This window comes from Macrotis lagotis, chromosome 1 (assembly GCF_037893015.1).
Source record: "Macrotis lagotis isolate mMagLag1 chromosome 1, bilby.v1.9.chrom.fasta, whole genome shotgun sequence".
NCBI lineage: Eukaryota > Metazoa > Chordata > Mammalia > Peramelemorphia > Peramelidae > Macrotis > Macrotis lagotis.
This window is the reverse complement of record NC_133658.1, coordinates 826589662-826610396: the sequence shown is the minus strand read 5'-3', so window position 1 is coordinate 826610396 and position 20735 is coordinate 826589662. Positions and strand designations below refer to the sequence as shown.

General features: G+C 35.0%; 1 protein-coding gene across 3 annotated transcripts in view; it reads right to left on the bottom strand.

Moving 5' to 3' along the window:
- The window catches only part of RNASEH2B (ribonuclease H2 subunit B), an 89143-nt gene that overhangs the window by 20423 nt on the left and 47985 nt on the right, over positions 1-20735 (bottom strand). For all 3 annotated transcript variants that reach the window (XM_074217169.1, XM_074217168.1, XM_074217167.1), the window contains exons 6-8: positions 11717-11781; positions 8880-8985; positions 1097-1178 (exon numbers count right to left, since the gene is read on the bottom strand). In XM_074217169.1, the coding sequence (XP_074073270.1) occupies positions 1097-1178; positions 8880-8985; positions 11717-11781 (253 nt within the window). The remainder of the gene's footprint in view (positions 1-1096; positions 1179-8879; positions 8986-11716; positions 11782-20735) is intronic.

The window sequence follows — 20735 nt, the reverse complement described above, 5'->3', positions numbered from 1 at the left end:
CATCAGGAAGGTGATGTCATGACAAGCAAGTGAATTGAATTTGAGTGAGAGGGTGCTGTGCTAAATCACCAGCCTCACTTTCTCCTCCAGAGCCATCTGGATCCAGTGGCCAGATATGAATCAGGACAAAAAGAGACAGCCCTAAATATATAATACACAATACAACAGAACACAAACATATAATGGTATACAATAGCATATATATATATATATATATATATTGCTGTTGTTGTTCAGTTATTTTTCAATTATGTTCATCTCTCGATGACTCCATCTGGGCTTTTCTTGGCAAAGACACTGGAGTGGTTTGCCATTTCTTTCTCTATCTCAGGGTTAAGTGACTTGCCCAAGGTCACACAGTAAGTGTCTGAGGTCAGATTTGAACTTAGAAAGATGAGTCTTTTTGACTCTAGACCCAACACTCTATCCATTATGCCACCAAACTGCTCAGCATAAATATACAAACATGTGACAGCAACAGTTCACATATAAATGGAAAGTTTTAAGTTTTCCTAAACATTTTCCTCATAACCCTGTGAGGAAGGCAGTGCAAGCATACACCATTTTAGAGATGAGGAAACTGAAGCTCAAAGAGTTAAAGAATGATTTGCTCCTTACCCCAAGTACTGGCTGGATTTTGAACATCAGTCTCCTGCTTTTAAATCTGGCATTTTTTCTCGTACAACAGGATGGTTTTGATTTCACAAAGAAATTTAATGGAACTTTTAAATCTGATATTTTTTTAAAATCAATCTACAAATAGTTTTTTTTCCCCTTGATGAATTATCATGATGCAAATCTATAGAGCAACTCTGAAACAGAGTAATTTGGGGATCAAAGTAAATGTAATAAATTTGTCTTCTTAAGTCACATTTACTCACATTTCATTCTTTGTTTATGTATAGAATGTCAAACTATCAAAAACTATAAAAAGACCCTCCAAATTACCTAGTATTTGACACCAAATGACAGGAAACACTATTATTAAAAATTGTGATCTGATAAGTAATTCTTTTTGAATATCAAGGGAATTGTTTTCTTGGGTAGCAAAAGGCAGTACACTTCTTCAGCTTAACTAAACATGAATAATACTTACTTTAAGTATTTAGCCAAGTCTTCGCTTAATTCCTTAGATATATATTCAGATATTAGGCCATGAGCATAACGGATATAGTCCTCTGAAAGAAAATGAAATTAAGGCTGTAAGAAAAAAATCCATTATCCAAGAATTATTTTACATTTGAGATCCTTAAATGGGGTAGCTTTAGCAGTATGGAATAGCCAGTTTTATCATAGCTTTTTTTTTCTTAGTTGAAAAGTTCTAGTTATTTCTCTTCCAAAACTTATAATGAAATCCATAGTAACTAGGTTGATTATTTTAGAGAATTGAAGTAATCTATAGACTATGTCCTTGAAAAGGTATTTGCTTTAAGAGGATGCTTATGTTATGTGTCTTTTCTTTAGAACTAATAAAATATATTTTTTCAAAGTAAAAGGCTAACTCAGCAGAATGTATAATCATTAATTCTAAAGCATCTGGATCTTACAGTTATTTGGCAAATGCTTCAGGACTAAAATATGATTCTGGCATTAGTTGGAAACAGATAAGACCATGGAATCTGTTTCAGAGTCTTGTTCTTAATGTCAGTATTTAATATAAAATACTACAGCATAACCAAACATCATTAGTAAGGGCAGGATAATCATATGGGGATAGAAATAGCTCATTTTTAGAGTTGAGACCTTCTGATTTTAAAATGATCTCCATCTCTCTTCCTTTTACTTCTTATAAACAACATAGTACTTGATCTCATCAATGGGGATAGTCTCTCTAATACAGAATATAACCATCCATTTCTGACCAACTTGTGTGACTCCTATTCATGTCCACCCATGGTGCTAGAGGTCCTTCCTCACTTTCTCCTGAGATCATGAGGGTACCAGTGGAGCAACCTGGCCTTCTATCTTCCATCCCTTGCTCTTACAACATGCAGTCTATCTTCTTTACTTGGTTCCATTTCTTTGATGATCTTTCACTCTGGTTCCTCTTCAAGTTCTTTCTTCCTTATACAATGTAGTTTCTTCATAATCTGTTTTCTCCCTTGTCCTCTGACTGATGCTCATTTGTTAACTCTTCAAGAACCCTCAAATTCCTTGATTAGGGACCACACTGAAATAGATTATTTGTTTTAAAAAGTTGGGATTTTGTTTCTGAAGGAAATGTGTCATTATTTAGATAACAATTTCCCAAATAATTCAGCTCATTTTCTTCTTCATCTTGGATTGTGGGCCCAACATTTTAATCCAGTGGCAGTATGTGTTCAATATGTATGATGAAGAAATGATGTTATTTTCTTTATATACATGGCACTTAATATAGTGGCTGACACCTAGTAAGGATTTGATAAACGTTAACTGATTTATTGATCGACAAACTCTAGCAGTTTTTCATCTTCACTGCATGTCATAATCCAAACAATAGGTAATTTTCATCTATTGTTGGCTTTTTTCCCTTTATGTGCTTAGGTCAAACTTTGCCTTAAAGGTAGGTGACAAATTGTACATCATGATCACTTTAAAAATAATTACTATTTTATATCAATCTGATCAGGAATATCCAATTTGCACAATGGCAAGCATGTATAACCTTCTTTAGGGCTGGGAGCCTTGAACCATACTTATGATTAAGTGGCATGGTTAAGATCAGCATCAAAATATTGTAAGTAACCAGTAAACGAATGTAGAAAAATGATTTTGTAACACTGATAACAATGATACTTTGATAAACTGTGATTTTTTCCTAGTAAGAGGTGATCCTTTTACCAGTGCTAAATATAATCCTTTTATAACTCATTCTTTGTGTGATTTCTGTCATTATTTTCTCCATAAATTTAAGTGAGCAAATATCAAATATGTTGGAGCTCTTTCCTCTTAATCTTTTAATATGCCAAAATATTTATATAATAGCATCTGAATTGACTATCTGTTGTCTTTCTCATTACATAACCAGTCAATCTCCTTTTCCAGTCCAATCATAAATTTCCTGAAAAAATATCTTTTTAGGAATACAAACTATCACTGGAAAAAATGTTACAGTCTATTTGCCCTGCTATATATAATTTCACTGTTCATTGGATTAGTTATAAATTAAATTCTTCTGACGTTATAATGTTCTATAAATTGTAGACAGAGTATCAACTAGGGAATAACCTGTGTTTTTAGCTTTTTTGATATAGAGTCAATAACAGCAATTTCACAAGAGTGATTCATCTCAATTTTTTTCCATTCCAATATAAACATATTTAACTCTTATCTACATTAAAAAAAAAACAGTAAGCCAATGGACTATTTCAGCAGGTTGTAGTCTAGTTCTAAGTCATAGTCTATGCAACAGGAGCTTTCATCCACTCTAGTTTACCTAGTGTGAATGGTTAAAACAATTTCCTTAACAATGGTTAAAACAATTGCCTTGCTCTGATCTCAAAATCAGGAGATTTTGAAGTGTTCTGGGACACTATATAATAAGTACCTTGTTATTTATAAAAAAGAACATTTGGAAAACCATCATTCATGAAAAATCATTCTCTTGTTTACATGTGGAACATACCTATTAATCCTCAGTGGAATAGTAAACTTATGAGTATAATTATAAACTATTTTTGCATAATTTTAATGTACATGTAGGAGAAACCTTATCTAAAGTCTTCAAGGTTTCAATTTCTTCAAATGCTTTTTAAAAAGTTAACAAAATAATAAACAATAGTTTCTTACATTTTCTATGCTTCTACACTGTAAATATTTGGTCTGCTATAGAAAATCATTTGCAAAAGTCTTATTCCCTTTTCATGTTTTTCTCCAAGATGCCTTCAGTGCCAAGATCATCCGAGATTTTTACAGAGATGAGAAAGCAGGTATCTTGATTAGTAGTTGAGGCTTTCTTGGTCATCTGTCATTTTAGTGTAAGATATTTTCTTGTCTCTTGAGAATCTCTCCCTCTTTTATAAAACTCCTGAGAACAGATCCAAGTACCTTTTATATTATCTCACTTCTCAGTTATATTTCTTCTGTAAGTATTTAACCAAGTCTAGCTAACAATCCTGACTTTATTCTTGGAAGTGTTACTGCTTCATAGAAAACACCTGAGATGATAGCATCCAAATGTGATTCTACTGTTGCAATTATGTGAAGAGATCCACATAAACATGCTGGCCAATCTGTTCCCCTTCACATCGGTTTGTTTTCTTCCCATTGTCACCTATAAATTCTCACAGGATAATCTGGTTTTTTTTTTCCTATTCTGTTATACATTGCTACTTAAAATCTTCTGACATTCTTCTCTATAAGGTTTTGGAAATGAGAATCAGATCACATACTTAAGAGTTGGAAAGGAGATTAGAAGTCAACAAATCCAAGTCCATTATTTTATAGTTGAAGAAACCATCCAAATGTGGTTCTACTGTTACAATTATGTGAAGAGATCCATATAAACATACTGGCCAATCTGTTCCCCTTCACATAGGTTTGCTTTCTTCCCATTGTCACCTATAAATTCTCACAGGATAATCTGGCTTTTTTCCTGTTCTGTTAGACACTGTGACTTAAAATCTTCTGTAAGGTTTTGGAAATGAGAATCAAATCACAAACTTAAGAGTTGGAAAAGTCAACAAATTATTTTATAGTTGAAGAAACCAAGATTCAGAGAAGTTAAATTATTTGCCTGAAGTCACATACAAATAATGAGCATTGAGAGGATAATCTGTACTCAGATTTTAGAGCCACTGCTCCCCCTGTACTACACTACCTCCTGGCAGAGTTAGAATTTAACTAAGGACTTATTCATGTATAGAGGATTGTCTCTGTTAGACATCATGCCTCTCCATTTGGCAAGGAAATCAAATGACTCAGCTGAAATGGGTTCAGGCTTCAAAAGATATACTTCAACCTCCTCACTGCAGCAAATATTTCACATTAAGTTAAACATTCAATGTCCTTTCCCCATTTTTCAAAGCAGAGAGCCTCTTATTTTGAGTTTCTGCCAAACTCCACCTGTGACTACTTTCACACAGAGTTTATTATGGCTTGGTGAATCTTATCAAGTTCTTCCAAAATATCCCCTCCCTCTTTGATTTTCCCAGGTGTGATACATAAACTGTAGCTATCACCACAGTGGGCTATTCAATCACAGATGTAGAGTTGGGAGGGACCTTGGAGACCAGCAAGTTGAACCCTCTCATTTTACAGATGAGTGGTCACAAGTGTCTGAGGTGGGATTCGAACTCTGATCTTCCTTACTGCCAGATCCAGTGCTCTTTTCTCTGATGCACATCTTTACATGATGCTGCAGAGCTGGGACATGTTAGGAGATAGAAGCAGACAAACCAAAGGGAACCAAAGACATGTTCGCCTGCCAAAGCAACACTGAAAATTTACTGGGCTCTTCTAAAGTGATCAGTATGCTGTGAGGCACTTTGGGGAATAAGAAAAGAAATCTAAGGCACAGCCTTTCCCTAAAAGTAGTTTACCGTCTGAATAGGAGCAATAACAAAAGGTCTCTTCAGCCACTTCTGCACATAAGGAAGGTGAGCATTTCAACATGACTGTTCTCTTATATGGATAACAACAAACACTTAATGCATTATACAAACATTAAGAAGTCATACTCTTTTGTGAACCATCACTTTCCTGTACTTAATCTATTTTTCTTCATTTAACTACTAATGAACATTTTTAAAAATAGCCAAAAAAGAAAAAAAGAAAGATTCTTGGGTGTTGTTTTTTAAAATGAAATTCCTCAGTGTAAAAGTAATTTTCCATAACCTCATTCCAAAATGAGCAATAAGATTTCTTAAACTCCTTAATTAAAAGTCATTCACTCTTTATGAAATTCAGAGGTAATCTTTAACCAACATTCAAAATAAGCATAAACAGCATTATTCTACCCTCCCTAGGGCCTCCAAATTACACAATGAAAAAACAAAAACTAAATGTTGTATGTGGAGTGCATCTTTCTTCTGTTACCTGGGATACTATTTTGAACTACAGGCACTCCCCAATTTTGAAAGCTTCTATCCCAAAAGTTCACTGGTAAGTTGGATTGTTTATTTGTAAGCTGAAATATAAGACTCTTTCATGCCACATGAAGACCCCTGTAGACTCCATGGCCCTTCCCAAATGATTTTTAAAACCATATCAGAAATGAAATCATCTTGTTTTTTAGGATTCCTGATATCTAGGGCAAAGGATTTTCAGGGTCAGTTTAACCTAGAGGGCAACAGTCAGAGCATGCTACAGCAGAAACAACTAGATTTGGATTCAGATGTCCAAGTTCCAACTTTGCCACCAATCTTTAACCATGGCAGCTCTGGAAAATTAATTAACCTGGATTTCTGTTTCTTCATCTATAAACTGAGAACCTTCTAAGGCCCCTTCTAGCTCTAAATCTGAGTCAAAATAGAAAAACACTAAGTTCCAAATCAGAATGCAGGGTACAAGAAAAGAGTCCCCTTTTCCCACCAATCACAAAAATTGCTTATTGTTTGGCAAAAAGAAAACCTTAATACTCCTAGCATGGCACTGGCTGGCAGATTAGGCAAAGAATGTTTGTAAGATGACTGCCATTTATTAAACTCTGAACTACTCTTCAAACTTATTTTTATGTAAAATGATTCAATTTCATATATTTGAATCATACAAAGGGATAATTTCTGAGCCTAGTAAAGAGATTTTTAGAAACAAATCATGCTGTATAAAGGTAATAAAGTTCTTCTAACTATCAATTGAGGAAATGGGGGAATTGAAAAAATATTGTTCGGCAGGTATAATAGTCCAGTCCTTACACTTAATCACAAGTTTCAGTTTCCTCTTATAAAGCAAGGAGGTTGTACTCTAAGTTCTCTTATTTTCCTTCCAAATTTAGAATTCTGGGTTCTGTAAGTCTACTGTTAGTAACCATAAAGTTAGGTGGAGATAGCTGCAAAAGGGATTGAGAGCTGGAACTCAGAAAAGTAAGAAGAGATTGAGGTGAAAACACAGATTTCAGAACTGTATCAGCCAGATCCAAAGCTGGAAGGGATGGATACTACAGTAACTTAAATTAAGGATTAAATCAATTTGAACTGGAGAACAGATTGAAAGCAGAGAATCAAAGAAGTTACTTAGTAGATCAGTTAGTCTGGTTGAGACACAGTGCCCAGTGAGTTAACAAAATTCAGAGTAGATTAACTCGGTTTAGCAGTGGAAGCATTATTCAACATATCAGCTATATTCATCAAAGAAATCTTATGGACAGCTCCTAAGACAGAAGGAGGACATGAATATTAAAGTTCTAGAATCTTGAGTTACTCTAAGCACGTTGGTTTTTTTTTTCATTTATGTGCTTTCTCTGTAGATTTTTATGGGGTCCACTCTTCCCCTACAGATCCTGAGTGCTTTGGTGTGATAAATCCAGATATATTTGAGGACAATATATTTACTTTTCATAGGTTTTAAATATGAGTACTTAGTGATATTATTACTTTTGTTTTATTGCTAAAAATAAGTATTCACAGAAATCTGTAAAATTACTGTAATTGTGTATATAGAAATACATCATGAGGGTTCAAGAGCTGAAGTAGTGAATAGGGGAAATATATTCTCTCACAAACTCAGAGACTATAACTGGTCTTTGACTATAACTGGGGTAGTCCCTTGCTGGGAACCTAATACTGCTTGTGTAGACTAGAAGCGAGCCAGTCCAGGGAGTGAGCAGGTAACATCCAGATGAGAGATGGGAGGTCTTACAGAGTAGGAGGCCAGTCTTTTAACCTGTTACATAGCTTAAAAGAAGCATAATCACTGAACAGCTGACTTGTAAATTAATCAGCATGCATTTACTAAGTGTCTACTATTCATCAGACTCTAAGGTAGGACATGGGAATACAAAGAGAGAAACTAGATAGCCCCTGTTCTCAAGGAATTTACATTCTATGTAGAAGTCATTCAGGTAATCCAATTTAATTCATATCCAAAGCATTACATCTAAAATAAATGGCTAGTTAGCTTCTACATGAAAAACTTTAGTGGTGGAGTACAAACTTACAATCTATGAAGCAGCCAATTCCTTTTTAGACAGTTCTAATTCCTATTTTTCCTCAACTACATCTAGCATCCGGAGACTCAGATTTGAAGCCTGGCTCTATTACTTCCTAAGTAATTGATCTTTAAGGTCCCATCTAGCTTCAAATTCTTTTAAATTATAAAATATAACTCTTTCATTGCTACTGTTTTTGTCCTTGTTTTTACAAAGCAGCAAAAGTCTACTCCTTCTACATTAAAAGCTTTCTTATATTTGAAGACAGCTATTATGTCTTTTCTTTTCTGGTTGAACGTCCCCAATCCTCTCATCCCTTGAAAGCTGTGATAAGTCCTCATCTTGTAAATGTATTTATTCTTTTCAATTAAAATACAAAATAATCATGCATGTAATTGGAAAGTACCCTATTTTTCTTACTGTAAAATACATAAAATAAGCAAGCATTAATAAAAGGAAGTTTGCCACAGAAATGTTACTTGGATCAGAAAAAAGGTACAAACCTATTATATTTTGACACAAGAGAAATAAATATCATAAATAATCAAAATAAAAATCAGAAATAAATATCAGGAAAAATCAGAAATAAAAACCAAAGGATTTAAAATTTTCTAGCTAGGTATTGAGATGCAAGTATCTTACTCTATTCTAAAATGGTTGCTGTTGCAATATCTGAGATCCAAATCCCATCTCAGGTACTTACCAGTTACATGACTTTTCTGTATCGAAGTTTCCTCATCTAAGAAATAAAGGGATAGTTCTGAAGGCAGCTTCAGATCTATGACTTTTATCTGTGATTCTATGAACTTACCTTCTTTGACATCAGAGTCATGGTCACCCTGGATAAATGTGGCAGACAGTATCCGGGCACCTACATTTACATTGCCAATTTTTAAAGCTCTTACAGTCTGATTCACCTACAAAATGATAAAAATGGGGAGAATAAAAGAAATCAATGCCCATTGAAAAGAATCCTTGATCCTTTCCAATTTGGAAAACCATGCCACACTCCAAGGAAGAAATTAACATAAGGCTTTGTAAAGGTCAATCAAGTTATTAAGATCAAAGATGACTCTAGATTCAGAATTATGGAGAAATGATAACACTTCAGCTTATTCCTATTATATGTAATCTAAAACTCAAAGTAACTTAAAAATTTCCCTAAGTGCAACGAGCATGAGCTTACTCAAAGCATCAAGAGAATACATGAAATAAAGAAATAAAATCCACTTAAACTATTAACCAGGACTAAGAGAGTATTAGATGAGGCATCAAGTGTCTGTTCAAACATTTTTGTCAGCTCTTATTCGGTACATAAAGAACTGAGGAAATGCCACAAATCTTACAAGGCACTGCCATGATAATCTAGCAAAATTTAAAGTGATCTTTCTGTTTTCTACTGCTGGAGGACATCAGCTGGAGTTTCATTAGGTTAATTTACACTATCTAGACTCACAGGGTATCTCTCCTAAAAAAATTATCACAGGCATAATTATAGACACAAAATGTAGATATACAGGAAACTGCACTCAATTCTTACTAATCCCAGAGACCTCAAAAAAAGATGGTCTTCAATAGTTCTGCCTAGAACAATAACAGCAAATTTGGATTGACTAATTCAATTGACTAATTATCTAATCTCATTGACTAATTCAAACTCATTATTTAAGAGAAAGATTCTTATCCTGAAGTCTGTGAACTCTTTTTTTCCCATATAGTTTAATAACTATTTCAATATAATTAGTTTCCCTTGGAATTTTATGTATTTTATTCTATGTATTTAAAAACATCTCTCAGACAAGGGGTCCACAAGCTTCAATAGATTACCAAAGGAGTACATGTCTCTAAAGCAGTTAAGAACTTCTGGTTTAGGATCACAAGGTCATTGCTGCCTATCATATATTTCTGCTGGGCAAAACAAGTTTTACTTAAGGGTGTATTAATTAAGGACATCTTGTAATATTTAAATCATCAAAAGACATTCTTCTCAGACTTTGTCTCCACTGACTTCTTCTAGCAAGAGTCAGATCTTATACGTATTTGCTAATAATATGTAAAGTAGGAAAACACCTGATGTTCATTTAGATTTAGTAGTGTGTGGAATGAGCTGATAGAAATTCAGATAAAGCAGACAACTATATTAGCTCATGACAAAAATAATACTGACCCATGAAGAGCTTGTAGAACAGTTGGCAGTAGCAGTACATGGTTTCTTGGAACTAATACCAATTAGTTACAAATGGTTTCCACAATTTAAGGCTTATTAATATACCCTTGTGACTAAACTTCTAGTAAAGAGAATTAACTTGCATTTCTAGAAGTGATTCCTCCCATATCTTTTATCTTCTTCAAGACCTCTCTTCTTCGATATTGTCCCTACACCCCCCCCCAACCTGAATAAAAATTCTATTTCTATATCTAAGATATATAAACTGCTTACTTGCTAGATTACAAAAGAACCAAATTGTATTGAGTCCAGATCCTTCCTAAGAAATGTTAGGGAGGGTTGTGAAACTGAAGTACCTCATGAGAAATTTGAACATATGAATGACTCTAATTAAGATAAAACAAAACAAATAAGCAATCAAATCTTGAGAGCAGAAATGTAACCTAGATTCTAACTAATAGATCTGTAAATATTTGTTCACTATCTTGATTTTCATTAACCAGCTGCATCTTTAGTTATAATTCTCGTATATCTTTATTAAGGTAGATATGAAGTCACAGACAAATTTTACGGAAACATAACCATCTACAAATGGGCTATAGATGTCCAAATGATTGAGGGCACAAAAATTATAGTTAATTGAAAAATACCTTAAATTTAGCCTGACATATGGTAGATGTTTAGTAAATATTTATTGATTAATGTTTATCAACTAGTTGCACAACAGTGAATTTAAAAATAATTTGACTAGGGGGCAGTTAGTTGGTGCAGTGAATAGAGCACTGGCCCTGGAGTCAGAAGGACCTGAGTTCATTCAGGTCCACACTCAAACACTTAATGAGTGCCTAGCTGTGTGACCTTGGACAAGTTGATTGACCCAACTGTCTTGAAAAATAAAATAGTGTGACTTTTATTCAATAAGAGGTTATTAAAACTGCATTTTATTTCATATTCATTAAGTCATAGAGGTAAGGATTTTTGTTTAACTAGTCTCTGAATTCATTGTTTTCTAGGTCAATAAAAATATTTTTCACCAATTTGCCCATGTCAAACTGCCCCACATTGCATGGGAACCTTCTCATTTTTGTCTGGACAGAAAAAGAAATCTCGACCAATACTGGACTTTGAAGGGGAAATACTTAGAATTCCCGTTTGTGTTCTGATGCTTGCTAGATAAATGACCTTGAATAAGTGGTTTAACCTTTTTGAGTCTTAATTTCCTCATCAGTAAAATGAGAATAATAATATTTCCATTACCTAATTCATACTGCTGCTGTGGGGCAAGTGCTTTGCAAATCTTAAAGAACCCTAAAAATGAATAATTATTATTAACATGCTTTTAATTGGATCATACTTGGCAATTCTCAAATAGCTTTTCTGGCTCAGTTCATTCTAGAAAGCTGTTTCAAATTAAATAACTTGTTTTATTGATGCTCCCACTTTAAACAGACAAGCATTTATTGCTTTAAAAAAAACCTTACCTTTTTATTCAGCCACTTCAATGCTTTCTCTTTGTTAAACTTATAAAACTTCTTATTTCCAATTTCTGGGTAAAAATAAAGAAAAAAAATCAGAGCTATGGGTAGAACCCAAAAGAAACTCAAAAGCTACTTTATGTGCATATTAATTTTCAGAATTTATCTAATCATGCAAGTGAGTCATTTCCTTGAGAACATGATTCCTTGCTTTCCTAGTCACAAATAATAAAGATGCATAAAAATGTTTTTAAGATGCATCAAATCAATATGAGATATTTTTTCTTTTCTGAAAGTTTCTTAAGATTACCTTAGTATTAATGATTAATAATTAATTCCCTAAAATCATAGGGGGGAAATCCTACTTCTAGTTCTAGTCTGCTAACAAAAAACATGCAACTATAGAGCAAGTCATAATACCCTTGAAACTCAGTTTCTTAATCTGTAAAACAAAAGAATTTATTGAGCAGTTCTGGAAGCTGCCTCCTACTTTCAATAGTGCATGATCCTGTAAACTTTAACAGGAACCAAGCTTATAGAAATCACTGGTAGGCTGCTACCTAAACTTTACAAAAGTTTGTTAATCACTCCATTCTGAACTGACAGGATTGATATAATACTAAGAAAAGATCCAAATAGGAATCGTAGATGTATTAGCAGAATGACCAGTTAAATATCTGAAAAATTTAAATTTGCATTATAATTAAACTGTTCCTGTATGAGGATAAAAGTTGCATTTCTCATAAAACACATTTCTCCTTGCCCACAGTCTATCTAGGCAGCTCTAAATACCATTAAACAAATATGTATCCATCTGCAACATTCTTCAGTTCAAGGAATTTTGTATTTTCTTTGCAACTAGCAATGGTATCGCTTCCTCTCCAATGCTTTCTTCCCTCCATCATGAATATTCTTATAGCCACAGTAAATTACAGTGCCAACTTGGTGCTTACCATATGTAAATCCAAGGTAATTATCCCATAGCTTTTGTAAGATTTTTTTTTCCCTTTACATGGAAGTAGTGGGAATGGAAACTGCTTGGAAAGGGAAAACCTGAATGAATTTCCAGTAAATCATTTGTACCAATACTAAAGGATTTGTATACTAGTAGGGTGGGGAAGTCCCAGGACTCCATTGCTGTATATTTCCTCTATATTTTTACTGCAAATTTACCAAAATTAAGACTAATAATAAGGCAATAAGAAGGGGTGGCTCTGCTCCACTTCCCCCCACAGTTTTAAGTCTCTTCCTTGAAATAACAAAAAGGAAAAATATGTATCAATGGGATTTTGTCAGTAATATAAGAACTCCCACCCATTAACTTCTTGCCTATTGGTTCAAGGGACTACCTGGAAAAGAGAAGGGTCACTGGGGAGTCATTTTTCAGAATCTGGGCAGAATATGAGGGGAAAAAATGTTGTGTTTTGTTTTGTTTTTTTCCTCAGAAGTCAAGGGCATTCCATTCCCTATCCTGTAATATACTAAACACTTCGAAGGAGTCATAAGAAATTACTCATAAAGAAGGTTCTGTTGGTGGTCAGAGATGAAGAAAACATACAATTTTTACGCTGTGTTGGCAACTTGCTAATATTACTGTGAGTATTATATTGTGACAAGTAGTCACAGGAAACTGCGGCAAAATTGGAAACACGTTCTATTTTTAAGGTAAATATTTGACAAATTATCTTACTTTTCCATATGTCTGTATTTTTGGACAAGCTGTCTTTTTTGTATTATCTTTATATTTCACAGGATGTACAGCTTATAGAGGCATTTATCCTGGCCTTAAGATGGCACCCTGCACAAAAATGACCACATAACTTCTTTAGGATTATTCTCATGTATGTCTTGGACTCTAAAAACACCTTCTGAACTCAGAGAACTCTTTTTGCTCCATTTTGACAAAAGTCAGACCCAATAACACCATATAACAGTTTTTTAAAAGGCTTAAAAATAGAATCATCAGTTTTCCAATATGCAGAAGACTTTAAAAGAATATTTCATGCATGATAGTTTTAATAGAGATTCTAGTACAAAGGGATAGGGTGATACATCTTATGTAGTGATCTTTCCAGGCATTATATTATTTGAGGTGTCCAACAGGTATCTGGAGATGTGAAACTAGTGGTCAAGAGAGAATTAGGGTTGGATATGAGAATCACTGGTTTGCATAGAGATAATTTAATCTATGGAAGCTAATGAGACCAAGAACAGTACTGAGGGAGAACAGAAAACCCTCCCCCTCCATACACAGCTTTGAGGACACTCCTGAAATAAGGTCTTGACTTAGATGACACACACACACATTTGCTCATTTCTGTAGTATAAATACTAGAAACCAATAAGGCTAACAACTATGAAAAGAGTCAGACTGATAGGAGAACCAGGAAAGAAAAATTTCAAAAAAAAAAAAAAAAACAACCCAGAGAGAAGAGAGTATCAAGAGAAAAGAGAAGGTTGCAGAGAATTCGGGAAGGATAAAGACTAAGAAAAAGTCATTTAATTTGGCATTTAGGAAGTCATTATTAGTAACTTTGGAGAGAGCAATTCCAGGTGTATGATGAGATCAAAAGACAAACCACAAAATGTAGAAGAAAGTGTGAGGAAGGAGAGACTGATTGTAGATCATATCTCAAGGAGTTTAGCTTTAAAAGTGAGAAACAATACAGGTGTAGAGTCAAATAGAGATAAACAAATCAGATGAGGGTTTTTTGGATGGGAGAGATGAGTGTTTTTGTAGGCAGCAAGGTAGTAGCCAATAGATTAGTGAGAGAGTGAGATGTCAGGGGGGGCAATCTTCTGGAGAGGATTAAATGAAATAGGATCACTTATGCTTGATAAGGAGGAGGGCCACCACTTCACGTGAGGACAAGGATGGAAGAGAAAATAGTGAGGGAAGACTGAGATAAGGGAGGACAAGAAGGAACTCTTGGACTCACATTTTTCAGTGAAGTATAAAACAAGATTTTCAGCAGAAAGAGAGGGAGGAAGGAAGAGAGAGAAGGAGATGGAGAGGAAGAGGGAAACAGGGAAAAGAAAATAGAGAGGGAAAAGGAGAAAGAAATGGAGAAGAGGGAAAAGGAGATTATGTATTTGAAATCATGTGTGTTAGAAACAGAGAGTATATGTGTGTGTGTGAGAGTGAGTATGTGTGTATGAAGTGGGGAGGGTGCAATGGGGAAGCTTGAGAGGAGTGGAATAATGAATCGATTAGGGACATATCAAAGAACTGCCTTGCTGTACTAAGGTTATGTTGGGATTATATGACAAATATTTGTAGTGGATCCAGTTAGCAGTTTCACAATTTTCTCCAGCTCTATGGAATAGTATTTGAAGAAGACTAAAGTTGAATGGTAGAAGTAGTCTAAAGCTGAGTTTTCCAAGGCTGATTGGGATGGAGAGTTGGACTAGTCGACCAAGGAGGTCAAGATAGGGCAGGAAGGAGAATGTAACCAGTGTATGAAGTGACTGCCTGGTAAAAAGGTGGAGGGTTCACAGATCAATGTGTAGATAAAAACCATGACTGGGATTGTAAAGAAAGTTAAAAGATGAAGTGATAAGTTCATGAATATGAAAGCACTTGTGGGTGATGTCAAGATCAAGGGCATGACCATTTATCTCTGTAGATAGCTGAATTGGAGTGATGTTCCAATCTCTAAACTCCAATCTAGGAGTAAGTTGAGAGAGGCTTTAAGGTGCTTGAAACATTGTCAGTAAGTAGGCTAAAGCCCTCTAATATAGTGCAGGCTTTTGGGTGTAGAGAGAGAGTGTCTTCAGCTTTGGTAGAGAAGAGCTACCAAATTTCAACTGGGTGACAAATATTGAATGAATCTCAAAAGAGGAAAGGTTAGTAAGGATGGAAGTAGAGGGAGCATCTGAAAGTGGCAATGGGAAGCAAAGAATATTGCAAATCCCCTACCATAACTACTGAGTCTGGGGGAATGAATGAAAATGCAACCCAAATCCCAAGCCCACACACACACACACATTTGCTCATTTCTGTAGTATAAATACTAGAAACCAATAAGGCTAACAACTATGAGAGCTCTAGCCTGATGACAATTAATAATATATATCTTTGCTTGTGTTTTAAATGCAATGCACATTTAATATTTTGAGAGTTTATTGACTGAGTTTGATATAATGTGCATGTATTGAAAAGTCTTTTCTCCCTAATGTGTCTGGAGCCCATAAAACTAGTCTAAAACATCTGGAAAGATTGGGCTTGAGAAATACAGATGGAATACAAGAGGGACTACAATTAAATAATATGTTCAGCATTCGGGTAATTGTTATGTAGACTTGGAAGTTTCCCTGATGTATTGTTGAACAAACTGCCTAAAGCATATTTTAACATCTTTTTTTTCAACATTTTCCATAACTCACAAACTCATATGGTCTCTTTTTTCCCCCTGTCTTCCGGGAATACAAAGCTTGGCAACATTACTTGGTTTGTTTAATCAGGTAAAATTTCTTGGCTCTTCATATTAATCACATCAGACAAGATCACAGTACAGCTTTTGCCTGAGCAATATGAAACAAAATGTCACACTCTAGAGCTGAAGGCTATAACCTTTTATTAATCCTTTCCACTGTCATCCTTCCACCGTCTGTGAAACTTGTTTGGCGAGAACCCCTCTCTGATCCCCCTGATCTAGTGAACAGGGACACATCATTTCCTTCACTAATAAAGCAGGTGATGGTAAGGTCATTGCCGTCATCACTCAGGACAGAACCACTGTGGTTCTGTCTTTTTCATCAGACAAAAAAAAAAAAAAAAAAGCAGAGAAAGAATGAGAGAAGTTTTCACAGTCCTAAACAGATTTAATACAAATCCTTGGTGTCCCTGGCCTGGGAGACAACATTTGGAGGTTAATTTCAGAACAGCTAGTTTGGGGATTAAGAAATGATAGTTATATATTGTGTCTAGACGATCACCTGCAGAGATGACATGAGGTACCCTGTTCCTCATTTATAGTTGGAGGCTGTGTTGTCCTTTTAATAAAACCTCTGGTCACTCAAAAGTTTTTTTTTTTGTTTACAAGGTCTGGGATACAGATTCATGAGAGAGTGTAACAAAAGTGTAACTAAAGAAGCAAGATTTTAGATGTCAAAGTGGAAACTTCTTAGAGATAATGTTTCCAAAAGAGAATATAAAATGACTCCTTTGTAAATTAGCTATTAGCATTTCTTTGAGCATATACTATTTATAGCATTTATAGCATATACTATTCTCTTTGGGACGTTATTTTATCTGAGAGATAATCCTTTGGAGTTAAAGAACTAGGTCCTATATACATGATAATCACTAGGAGAAACACACACACACACACACACACACAAAAACGTGCGCACACACACGCGCACGCGCGTATAATGCTCAGATGGAGACCTGTGTTGACAAGTTTTAATACTTAAAGATACATCCAGAGTAGCAGGATGATAATTATCAGGTCTCAATTAGTATTTCTAAGTAGAAAATCCCCAGATCTTTAAATTCAGGCTTAGATTCATTGCTTCACTCTGGTATAAATATATATATATATATATATATATATACATATATATATATATATGTATATATATATATATATATATATATATATATAAATATAAAATATCTATTCACTGGCCATTTAAATTAGACATTCTATATATTTCAAATTCTCCTTGTCTAAAAACACAACTGCTTCTCTTTATGCCAACCTGTGACCTCTTCCCAACTTTCCCCTTACTATGGAGGGTACCACCATCTTCCCATTCACTTAAGCCTACAAACTTGGAGTACGTTGCTCTTCATTCATACTTCACTGCCCAGGTCCAATCTGTTGACTTGTCTTAGCACTGCTCCCTTCAGGACAGCTCTCATCTATGTCCCCTTCTCTTCATTAACAGAAGCCACACTAGTGGATTATTCTAAAAGTCAGTTGTCCAGCCTCAAGTCTCTTCCAATTCAAACATCTTTCACTCAGTTGGCTAAAATGATTTTACTAAAGCAGCATACCTTTGACCATATCATCCTTCTGAATTACAACCTTCAGTAGTTCCAATATATATATATAAAGATTCAAATGTAAAGATCTTTTTTAGTATTTAAAGTCTTTCAAACCCAGTTCATTCCTACTTTTCCATTCTTCTAACATTTGCCTCATCTCTACACTCTACAATCCAACTACAAACTACAAAGGCATATTTGCAGTGCCTTCATGCCCGCCCCCCATGCTTAGGACATTTACTCTTCTCAATTGTGTCTCTTGGTTTCCCTGCTTTGCTTCAAGACTGAGCTCAAATCACATCTTCTGCAAGAGGAGTTCCTGAAAACCAGTGCAGTCCCTACCAATATTACCTCTCCTCTATTCTGAATATATCTATTTATTTTTTGGGGGGGAGGTGCTGTTCACAAGGCACTCCAGGTTAAGTGACTTGCCCAGGATCACACAGCTAGTGTCAAGTGTGTATGGTTACATTTGAACTCAGGTCCTTCTGGTTCACAGCTAGTCTTGCAACTGCTGTGACTACTCTTACTCTGAATATATCTTGAATGAATGCTGCTGTTTTCAGTGTCTCCCTCACTATCCTGTTACTTCCATGAAAGCAGGGAAAGTGTTTTTGCCTTTCTTTCTTTCCCTAGCCCTCAACAAAATGCCCAACATAGAGTAAGTGCTTAATAAATGTGTGTTGATCAATTATAATTATGTAGATACAGGAAAAGAATTCATTCTGTGAAAGTTTATCATGTAAAATTCTTCTTTTTTGCTGTGCTTTCAACCAAAAGGGAAAAATGATAGGGATTGTTCTTTTTATTTTTTCACAAAATTCCTTAGAAATATTAACTATAGAAAAAGGAAACCATTTTACTTTCCGTGCTACTGTGAAATTCAACACATTTACAATCTTTAAAAAAACATCAGCAGAACAAGACTGATAAGAAAGTCATATAACTGTCACCTTAAAAAGGACCCAGATAACTGAAAAGTTTGAAAGATTCAAAATTACCTATTTGAACTAGACATCACATTAATCCTGTTATCAGGTCAAAAAATTGTCCTCCTCCATTATTCAACTTTCACTGCAGACTATACACAATCCATGTTTAATGATGTAAATTATATTTAGAATCTCTCTCTCTCTCTCTCTCTCCCCCCCGCTTCTCTTACTGCCTGAAGACAAAACAGAGTAGTAATTTTATAAATTTTATACAGTACCATACAGAACACATAGTTCCCTTATAGGTATTTTCTTCCTGTGAACAAATTCTTCTTCTAAAGCAGGGGTTTTTAAGCTGGTGTGCATCAATTTGTTGTTGTTTTAAAATTTATGCACATAATACATATAATATATATTATATATACACAATATATGTAATTCACACACAATCAGGTAGTTGATATAGATATAAATATTTTTCAATATTCCTGGTTTTCTCTAAAACCGTAGTGTACTTTATCTTATGTATTAAAATCATTACTCTGAGAAGGCATCCATAGGCTTCACCAGATTGTCAAAGGGGTCCAGGACATGCACAAAAAGGTTAAGAGCCATTCTCTTAAAAGAATGGAATCTTGACATCTTAAAACAAAGTTTAGAGAAAAAAGAAAGATCTCCCTTGCCTGCCTGAAGGAATAGTCTGAGCATCAAAACACATTATAAGCACTTTCATATAAACACTTTTTTCTCCTTGGCCTTTTGACGTGGAACATAAACAGGAGAGGCATTTTTATTTGTGTAAAGTTTGCTACACTTGGAGAATCTCCTGAGAGACAGATCTCATGCGAGGAGTTCTCAAGAGAATAAGCCTGCCAGCAGACAGAGCATCCTAAAGGAAACAAGTGTTCTTGCAAGCAGAGCAAAAAAAGAGAGATGCAAGATAATCCAACACAGGAGTCCAGACCAAGCTCTGAGAATTCAATTTTGTTTACACTGATAAAACTTCTTAAAATCAAGGATTAAACATGGGCAGTGCTGGAAGTAAGGGAGATTAGTTAGAAAGACAGAACATAAAGCTGGATTTCAGATAACGATATCCTCTGCCTGACCTCCATGAAGACATGGCAATGGCACAAGGTGGGGGATGGAAGGAGGAAAGGACAACCAGTGTATTTCGTGGTTTGGAATACTAGAAGTACATGAGCCAATGAGTTCCATACGATAACAGTTAGAAGAAACCTCAAAGGTACTCTAGTTTAATGTTCTTATTTTGATTGCTGACCATCATAGTTAAAGAAGACCATGACATGAACGTAATTTTGAACAAAGGGAGGGAGTGCTGTGCATAGACATCCTCCTCATTGCATCTTCTAGAACCAGGCTAATCCAGTAGCCTACAGTCTAGGAAACTGAATCCCTTCCTTTCTACCCCCCCACCCCCCATCTCCATGGAGGCTGAGTGACTTAGAAGGAAGTACCATAGGCAAGATTTGAACCCAAGTCCCCTGATTCTATAATCAGTGTACTTTCTCCTTTACTCAAGTCTTCAACAAGTTTAGGGAGTCTTTCAGATTACATATTAGCAACAGCAAAGACTTGTGCAATTCATTATTTGCATTTACAATTTGAGTTAGCTTTTCAAAAATTAAAACAACCAGTAATTTTTCTTCATTATTTCAGTTTTTGAAAACAGTCATTTAGAGTAGCCCCATGTCTTGGCCACAAATAAGCCTGTTGTTTCTTCCTGCCAAATGCTGGCTAAGAAAAAAAAAGTCTTAATGAAATTACTTTGATAAAGCCTTAGAGCTACATACAACCTCAGATCTACAAATGGAATTCCAAATTTAGCCAAAAAGGAATTTAGTAGGCACCTTGAAGATAGGGTGTAATTAATGTAGTTCTCTTCTTTCCAATCACCGGCCAAGAGTTCTTGGAGCCAACACTTGCCTGGTCCCAAAAGAATTGTCCTAGTTGGCCAAACTTTCTCTGACCCTGGCCAATCACAAGTTATCAGACTTCTAAGTGACTCTAGTTCCCATTCTGCCTGCCTACATTAACCATGACACAGAAACAAACCAAGCTTGAAAAATCTAAAAAC